Genomic DNA, 9,993 nt, shown 5'->3' with positions numbered 1-9,993 from the left:
GTATTAAAACTAAAAATGGAGACGAACAAAAATTCGACCCTCAAATCTTCTCCGGTGTAGCCATGGTCAGATCTGTTCGCTTAAGAGGATGAGCCAATAGTGGATGATGACGCCGATGATTCTGATGTCGACGGCAATTCTGATGACGACCACGATGATGACACCGACGATTCTGATGATTACTGTTCGCCTACTCCCTCTTTGCTTCAGATTTATTCTCTTCGCTACAGAAAGTCCACCATCGTCACCAAAAATGGCTGCTACGACGGCTGCCTTGATGGAAAAGGGAGAGAGATTTGAGGGAGAAGAGAGAGAATTGAGAATCTTGATGATAGAGAGAGAAGGAAGAGAGAGAAAGAACATAATTGGCGTATTTCATGCCTCAATGATAGGCTATAAAATAAATACTTATTTTGCTATAAAATAGAAAAGGTAGTTATAAGTAATAATATTTTGAAATTATTTTGGTTTATAATAAATAAGGTGTAATAGTTTGCTATAGATGGTAAAATTTTCAATATTAATTATCATTTGATTTAAAAGTGTAAGTTACATACATCATCAATATAAATAATAATTTACACTATGTTATCCAAAGGATATCTAGAGGTAAGCCTCTTAAAATGTGGTATCGGTAGTATTAAAAATAAAATAGAATACCTAGTACAACAGATAAATGGACGTGATCGTTTAAAAGTTCCTTAAATACTAACGGTGTATATTAATTTAACTCTTATTTTAGTATCTTGTCCAGAGAAAAACAAGGAAAAAGGAAACTTGTATCCAAAAATCCTCTCGTGAACCGAATCATAGCCTTTGGAGCAGAAGAAAAGTGAGAAAATCCATGCAATAGCTTTGCTGTAAACTTCGTATTTACCTTAAGAAATTCATATCATATGTATAAATTATTTAGAACCCTAAAATTCAAAAGGGCTAAAAATTCTGAACCGATATACTTCAAATTATGGATTCGTCTTTCGCCGCACACCATCAGAAAATATTGTACATTACTCAATTGAACTGTATGCAACCGCCACAAAACACTTTTGATTTGGGGCTCAGCCTAATAAATTAATAAATGTAAACTTAAATAAAGCTAGATTTACATATCAAGACTAATTACATCACTACTTTCAAACTTGTAACAGTGCTAACTCTCCATCAAATGCAAGCTAAAGTTGGTGTACCGTATGTTTCAATATTGGACAGTTATATACAATTTTCTGTAGAGACGCAGATTCAGAATTTGAAGGTTGCGAGTGCCATTAGACAGTAGTATGCTACTGGTCTGATTTTCCCTTACTTAAGCCATCAAAAGAACAAAGTTCATTCATTCTAGGAATTGCATATGGACCTTGTAATAAGCCTTTGGCAATCAATCTATATGCTGCCTCTGTCAAATGTACACCATCCCAACTAACATATGAAGAAGGATTATTACACACATTTGATAGTGGTGAACCACAAATTGCCAATGAATCATAATTGTATGGACCTCCTCCTCCACAACATGCTACAATAGTGCTTGTAAAACCTACACCATCATTAACAAAATTGTTAATAAACTTCCAAATTGATGTTTTCAGAAAGTTCGGGATATAACGATAGAGTTTAACTTTTATATACCAACATAAATTATTTTTGAAGAATTAACCTAAATATCACCCCATCCTACCACTTAAAATAAATAAAAATAGCCGACGGGTTTATAATCTATGTACAATGTGTATCATCATGTATGATCAGTGTTTAATCGTATGGCCAGTTACTTTTTTCGTTCTTCTTTTTTCAATTGCATACCTTTTTTGGGAGAAACAAAATTAATTAGTGTTTAATCTATGTTTACCACCTAAGAAAGCAAATAGTGAATCCAAAGAGCCGGTGAATGTATAAGATATGTATAATTCATGTATAATATGTGTATAATCTATGAACTATTTGTGTAAAAATCCCATAAACCTTTGCACTATCTGGTCACCTAAAAGATAACTAGATACAACTAACATTAATAAATGGAATTAGTAGCCTGCTACAACAAGTTAAAGTACACCGATATTATAAAAAATTTATATAGCCAGAGTATATCAGTTACATCTATAATGATATGATGATGTAAAAAGGTAGATTTTACGTACCAAATTTTTTTGGAGATTTGTAAATTTGCATGGCTGCATTGTAGTAATCAGCATAGATTACGTTGGCTTGAGGATGAAGCTCGCGAATGCGATGGATTTCTTCTTGAAGTAGTTGATTATGATATTCAGCAAAATTGTTTAACCAATTTATGCAACCAGTTTCAGAATCATATTCATTTTTATTTGAGTTCTTAAAATTAGTTAAATAAGAAGCTGAACATCCAATTGGTAGATTTCCGGGAACAATAAGTGTTTGAGCTCCAAGTTCAATTAGTTCCTGCAACACAATCAACAAAGTGTCACTTAATTACTAGATTAAGAATATAGGCGGAGCCAGAATTTAAAGCTTATGGGTTAGGGATTTTAATAATTTTAAATTACTCGGTTCTAAATTAAAAAATTTCATATATTCAATGGATTTCTTAATTAAGACACATATAAGATTTGAACCAAAGTTACTGGATTCGGCCGAACCCGTAACTTATACATTGGCTTAGCCCCTTATTAAGAAAATGTTTTTAATATAGTAATATGAGTTGATAAAAATAATAGAAGAATTAACTCAAATAGCCGTCTACCTAATTGCTTAAACTAAAAATAGCGGACGGATATATAATGTATGTATAATTTATGTATAATATGTGTAATAACTGTGTATAATCAATGTATCATTTATGTATACCGGCTAAAAAAAATAAATATTAAATCTGACTGGTTATTTGTATAAAAATCTCAAAATAATAATTGATTCTTACATGAATGGCCAGGCCAATTGCTTTAACAACTTCAGGCACATATGTCTGAACTTCTTCCCTCGGCTTTCCTTGAGAAAATGGATGATTATAATCATTGCCTCCAATTTCCCCCATTAGAACTAGTGAATTTCCAAGAAACTCTCGGCAACCTGATTAATATTTCAAAGAATATAAGTTTCATGCATTAACGTAAAAATTTACACAATCATATGATGTTTTATAAAGTTAGTTTCTTTGTCACTTGTCTTATGATTTTCTTTTCTTTGGTATCTTATCAAAATTAATATATTGTGGAGGTCCACTTCAGTATACGTGTCATCTAAAGTCTGAACGCAGAAGATTTTTAGAAATAAATCAAACATTTATAAAATCAAATATCTCACAAGCTTTTCAAAATTTATTCCCTTATCCCTCCCTTTTATCAGTTTTTAAAGAGAAAGTCATTTATTTTTCCTCCTCATTATTCTGTGTCAACTTTTTAAAATATTTTTTCATCTTATGCTTATACTTTTTTCTTGCTCAAAAATCATGTAACTTTTTTTCCTCCTCGTAGTCTTGTGCTCTTATCTTGCTCTTATTGTCTGATTGAGAATCTTATAAAATAATATGTAATAGTTTTAATTTTCTACTTTCCAAAATCATATAATCGAAAAAGAAAATCATTTTACAGTTTTTCAAAAATAGTTATAAAATTTTTTCTTCAAAACTCAATTAAAAAAATATCCAAACGGAACCTTAGAATATAACATGATGTCCCCACTATATATTATCTATCTATTTCAAGTAATTCCGTTTCATAATAGGACTCAAATAATTATTTTTCTTGATAAAATTTGGTTACTTTATTAGTGGTTGGTGAAGGGATGGCTTATCCTAAACAAAAGCAACAAAAGTCTTTAGCTTTATCAAGCACTACATGAATTAGTAAGAAATCCAGAAACATATAATAATATAATTAACAAAAAAATTAATTTAGGAATAAATCACCTAGTCATCTAGCTTTGTTTGTTTATCACTTTATTCTTTTAATCAAGGGTTTAAGTTATATATATTAAAAATTAAATGCAAACTTTTTTCACATTATCAGGTATTTACATGTGATAGCATATTAGTTCTTATTTTTATCAAATTATCAATTAATATTAGAAAATATTATCATAGTAATTTACATGCTATTAACTTATAAATAACCTGATTTTGTAAATATTTATATCGTTAGTGCATAGAATACTTCATCTATGATTAATGCATGAGCAAATTTAGTGAAGAAGCTACAGATTCATACGAATTCTGAGCATCTATTGTGTTAAAATCTCGCTAAATAAGTATACACAGTAAATTTTGAGGTCAATAAATTAGACGGGATCGCCTGTCCCTTTACTTACCTACCACGCCCAACTAGCTAGGTACAACTATATTTCTATTTTCATTGACAAAAGTCTTTTTATCTTTAATTTGTAGTTACTTCTAACTATACATTTAAGCAACCACTTTCCTTACTTAAAAGCTTTAACTTATTGTTGGATCAATTTCTCAACTACTCCTTTTCATTGTCTTTTCTTATCACACCTTTTTCCATTAAGTAAATGGAAGGCTAGAATTGTAGGGGTTGGTCCCTCTCTTGAGTGGGTGATTTTAGAGGGTGGTGACTACTCCTTTTATTCCTAAAAGAATAACATCATTTTATATTAATTCGTATGAGGAAATGACATTATATTAAACTAAGAAATAATTTAATTTAATCTTTTTATTTTGTTCTTAATGAAAAAATTTTATAGTTAAATAGATTAATGTTATGATCGTTTAACATTATATGTTTCAAAAGTTTTATAGTCACACTTTTACAATAAAACAACATAATTGTAACGTAAGTTTTATAGGCACACAAGTTTACTTTATCTAATGTTCAATACAAGATTGTCAAACTAATTGTAACGTAAGTTACTCCTAGTTTCATAATTTGAGTGCAGAGAAAGCAATAAATTGGTGTATGATCTTTAGAGTGTTCATGCAATCATGGGTTGCTTATAACAAGAATAAGAGGTACTCCCTAACTTAGGGTTATATCAATCTTATTATATTTTTTACTTGCCTAGAATTTTTTTCCTCCTATTTTTTTGCGTCTTTGATACGAAAATGACATATTTGTCTTCTATGGTTTGGTCCACTTGGTGGTTTGTCAAAAACAAAAGTGAATAAAAATAAAAGAAGAATTAGTCTAAATAGCCATCAACCAACCTTTTCACCTAAAAATAGCCGACGAATGTATCACATGTGTAATACATATATAATATATGTATAGATGTGTATAATTTATATATATCGACAGTAGCGAAGCTAAAATGTTTTCTAATAGTGTTCAAACTTGAAATAAGTAAAAGAAAATCTCCAACAAAGAACATCAGTATATGTTATATATCTTTAAAACCTAATATGTTACCCTATATGCAGACAATTGACTGCCATTACGAGAGTGTAGCTTCGCCCATGTATACCGACTAAGAATAGTAAATAATAAAAAGCAGAAGTAGGAACTCAATAAGATGAATAAATCCATGATGTTGTGGGGTCTTACTTGTAGGAGAATTGCACAAAATTGGCAACATTTGTTTGAACCATTCCAATTCAGTTCCTAAGGACACATTGGTGGCTGGGTTCTTGACTCCTCTTTTCTGCAAAAAAGATATATCTACTGCTGTAGCTCCTGCTACTGCAAAATTCACTCCTCTTATTGAATTTCTGTTACTTGTCATGTTTTTCATAACACCAGCATATGGTGGTATTAGTGGGAATCCCATACTCTCAGCTGCAAATCATATAACATAATTAAAACCAAAGTATTCAGAATCTACAACAAAAACAACAACATATCCAGTGTATTCCCACAAATGACATCTGGAGGGGTAGTATGTACGCAGTCATACCCCACCTTTGCGGAGGTAGAGAGACTATTTTCGAGTATTCAAAATCTACAGTATTTATTGAAATTTTATAATTTTCACGTATATATATATCTGTATTCCGTAAAAGTGGGACACATATAGGAAAATATGTCGAGGAAATGGGATGTCTTCTTCTATATACAAGTAAAACTATATCCCTCATTGGACAATTACTAGCTCAAAAAACTATATCCCTCATTGTATATACTAACAGTAAAAAAGTATTTTCAGTATCAGGTCACGTAAAAGATAAAAATAAAAATATTATTTATACGTACCAATGAAATCTATAACGAGACGGCCATCAGAAAATCGACCGGTGGGATGATGAAAGAATGTTTCACCGTAAGGAGGTACAGAAGAAGCAACGTGACTATTGGATTTTGAGAGTCGAATGAGGTTTCCGGTATCGGTTAACGAATCGCCGAAGCTAATTATAGACTCATAGCATCCAAGAACAAGTCCAAATGATGCAATCAACATAAGAATTATGTAAATAAAAGAAGAAGCATAAGAAGAAGCCATGGCAATTGCTTAAAGTTTTTTTGAATGTTATTTTGTTGCTATTAATAATAGAGGGTTCAAAATTTTGAAGTCCTCTGAGGAATTGTTTGACATGGGAATGAATTTATAGAAACTTTTGTTTACCTACCGACCCAAAAATTGCCAAATGGCAAGAGTCTACGAGGAAATAGTCCTTTGAGTACAAGTACAACTAACGTTTTCTTTTCTCTTTTTCCTTTTGACGGAGAGTTCAACTAACGTTACTATTAACTGTTTCTTTAATTTCCAAATAAAAAATTTAAAATATGTATTTTAAACAGTAATCTTTAGCCGAGGGTTTATCGAAAATAGTATCTATACCCTTTCAGGTTAGGGGTAAGGCTGCGTACATCATACCCTTCTCATGCCCCACTTGTGGGATTACACTGAATTTTGTTGTATTTTCAACAGTGACCACCTAACCTTTCTATTTTTTTTTTTGGAGTTTTACACTGGTTTTCGGTACTCGCTTTGGAGCTTAATTAGAATTCGCGTTTCCAAGTGTAACTTTAGGGTGTAAACCACTCCTTCAAATGCGCTGGCCCAGAGCTCGAATCGGATACCTTTCGCTTAAGGATGATTGAATATTTATCACTTTACTATACTTTTGGGTGGTCTAACCTTCGTGTTTCAATAAAACCCATTAAGTTGCTTAATGTGCATTTAGTTAATCAAGATTCCAATACTCTTAGCTCCTCCGTTTCAATTTATATCTCTTAGTTTGCATGTCGTTGGAGTGTCATTAAAGGAAAAAATGTAAGTGTTAGAAATTAAAATATTATCTCCATGACTAACAACAATAGTTCATTTAATTTTTATTTATTTATTAATATTCATAAGGAAATTATAGATAAAGTAAAATAATTCAATGATGTCCACATCGTAAAAGCCTGTGGATAATAAACCTCGAAATTTATAGTATGTTTTTATTGGCCGTTATTTGGCTAATGGATATAACATAGGCTTTAATATAATGGAATAAATTTATAGAAACTTTGTTTGACTCCACCAACTCCAAATGTCCAAATGGCAAGGGTCAATTCTCTTTCAAAATTTATAAATCCAATTTGTATTATTGTTAACTGTGACTATTTAATTTCTGATATCTGAATTAACTGATTAAGTTGCTAATGTTGTTTAGTCATTGCAATGACATAATCAAAGATTCTGATACTCTTAGGATAGCTTCAAATATTGTGTCACCATGACGTATGCGAATAATTCATTTAATTTTTTTATTTATTAAAATTTATGATGTGTCATTCAAGGAGAAAAAGGAATATAATATTAAATAAATATAACATAAAAAAATTTAATGATATCCACGTCGATAAGGGCTATGGATATGGACGTCAATTTTGTCTCCTGCTTCTTACAAATCATTTATTTGAATGTTAGTGATTTATTTTAGGAAAACTACATAGAGTCGCTCCTAAAAATAATAATAAAAAATATTTCTTATATATTAATATATAATATACATATATTATATATATTTTATACATATTTTTATATATATTTAGCTATCATATGTAATTATTTTTTATCGACTGGTCAAATGTGTACTTTCCTATTAAAAATAATTTTAGACCAATTTAGCCCTAAAATAGGAAAAGTTTTTTATTGTGCAAGTTAAGCGCAAGTGGTTTTTTGGAGAATCTTTTTACTTTGCTCCAAAGTTGAAAGGAGAGAATCTAATAACGTCACTGCTCCGTTAATATGCTTATATAAGCCTAATAAACAGAAATGGTAACGGGACGGGGTAGGTGACTGTTAAAGGAGTTAGGGCATAGCAGTGGAGAAGAAAACAAAAATGAAAAGATATTTAAGTTGAAACAAATATCAGAAAATTTAACATAACAAGCTAATAGTCCGTTTGGCCAAGATGCAAAAATAAACTTATTTTGAGAAGTATTTTTTCTCAAAAATATTTTTCTCAAAAGTACTTTTGGTGAGAAACAGTTTGTGTTTGGCTATTTAATTTGAAAAGCACTTCTGAACAGCAATTAGTGTTTGACCAAGCTTTAAAAATCTTCGTTTAAGTGTATTTTTCTCAAAAGTGCTTTTCAAAAAAGCGCTTTTGGAGAGAAACTATTTTTTTTCTGTTTCTGCAAAACTGTATCTTCTTCTGCTCAAAAGCACTTTTTTCCTTTCAAAAGCGTTGGCCAAACACCTTAATTTTAGGGGAAAAAACACTTTTGACCCCAAAAAAAAGTGTTTTTGCCTCAAAAGAAGCTTGGCCAAACAGGCTATAAGGCAGTATAAGATGAATATAAGTGAGTTAAGAAAAAAGAATGGGAAATATTTACTCGTCATGTTTTATGTGATATTATTTTTTAATATTTGAAAATACTTTAATCTTAAAATATTTATTTTATTCTTAATAATATAATTTTATAACCATAAAAATCTCATGACACGTTAAAACTCACAAGTTGCATAAAGTTTATAATCACACAAATATTATATTTATTTGTCACGACCCTAAATCCACTATAAGCCGTGATGACGTCCAACATCGTCGTTAGACAAGCCAACACTTAATTATTCATTTTATCATTTTTAAAAATCATAAGTCTTTCTTGGATAGCTAGGTTAGTGCATTAAAATAAACCGTAGTTACGTACAGTTTCGTTAAAATAATACGTGAAAGTGAATCAGTGTAAAACAATCCATAACAAGTTCTAAAACACCCCTAAAAATTCGGTGTCACAAGTGCATGAGCATTTACTAAGGAGTACAATAATAATAATAATAATAATAATAATAATAATAATAATAATAATAATAATAATAATAATAATAATACATATGGCCAGAATGTAAGTAAGATAGGGTAAAATAAATAGTACGATGGAGACTCTGTGGACTGCAATGCGTGGCCTGGGATGTAGCTCACATAAAGACTCATCAACAGTTGCGCCTACGTGCCATGTTGATCACCAAATGAACCTGTCAGATCATGCACATTCAGTGCAGAAATGCAGCATGAGTACGTAAATCAACGCGTACCCATTAAGTATCTAGCCTAACCCCGGAGAAGTAGTGACAAGGGGTCGACATTGACACTTCCTAGAGGTCCAACAAAGCAATATAATAAAGCAATAAGCAGATGTGAAGCACACAACAGTAATGGGGTAAATCTGTAAGTTACATAATCTTTCAAATATTTCTTTCTAAAGCATGAATTTCTCAATTCTTGAATGCTACCTTAACAGCTCAGAAAATGTCAAGTGCCAAAATCAAATGAATAAGAAATACCATATAAAATATTGGGCATTAGTGAAAAGATAATCTCGTGAATGTTCGGACTGCCAGCGATATAATGCACGATTATACCGGGGTCGTTCGGCCCGATCTAGAATAATGTGTACACTGTCAAGGGTCGAGCGGCACAGATCATAGATGCATCTATTATACTGCCGAGGCGTTCGGCCGCTCCACAAGAAAGGAAGGAAGTTATCAAATTACAAGACACGTGCTTACAATACAGTATATGAGCACAAAGTGAATATAATCTTTACCGTTTCTCAAATAACTAACCAACAACTCAAGGTGATAAGGCTCGGCCTAGTATTCATATATTTATTTCAAAATCAATTTCAACCATAAGTTTAA

The 9,993-nt window shown here is 31.1% G+C and overlaps 1 protein-coding gene across 1 annotated transcript; it reads right to left on the bottom strand.

Moving 5' to 3' along the window:
* Positions 1 to 990: 990 nt before the first annotated feature.
* Positions 991 to 6,433, bottom strand: LOC104119913 (GDSL esterase/lipase At1g28600-like). Its single transcript, XM_009631527.4, has 5 exons — positions 6,111 to 6,433; positions 5,466 to 5,696; positions 2,891 to 3,039; positions 2,136 to 2,412; positions 991 to 1,534 (listed from the first exon to the last, which is right to left on the bottom strand). Exons 1-5 carry the CDS (start codon positions 6,355 to 6,357, stop codon positions 1,281 to 1,283), a joined length of 1,158 nt encoding a protein of 385 aa, XP_009629822.1. The 5' UTR covers positions 6,358 to 6,433; the 3' UTR covers positions 991 to 1,280.
* Between the last annotated feature and the right edge of the window lie 3,560 nt (positions 6,434 to 9,993).

The sequence above is a fragment of the Nicotiana tomentosiformis genome, chromosome 9 (genome assembly GCF_000390325.3).
Source record: "Nicotiana tomentosiformis chromosome 9, ASM39032v3, whole genome shotgun sequence".
Taxonomy (NCBI): Eukaryota; Viridiplantae; Streptophyta; class Magnoliopsida; order Solanales; family Solanaceae; genus Nicotiana; species Nicotiana tomentosiformis.
The sequence above is the reverse complement of the archived record's forward strand: the minus strand, read 5'-3'. Positions and strand labels throughout refer to the sequence as shown.

Excerpts from the sequence above, each read along its gene's own strand:
- LOC104119913 (XM_009631527.4), bottom strand. The coding sequence starts at position 6,357 with ATGGCTTCTTCTTATGCTTCTTCTTTTATTTACATAATTCTTATGTTG. Across the intron at positions 5,697-6,110 it reads TCTCGTTATAGATTTCATTG|CTGAGAGTATGGGATTCCCA; the intron begins GTACGTATAAAT and ends TATGATTTGCAG. Across the intron at positions 2,413-2,890 it reads CAATTGGCCTGGCCATTCAT|GAACTAATTGAACTTGGAGC; the intron begins GTAAGAATCAAT and ends ATTGTGTTGCAG.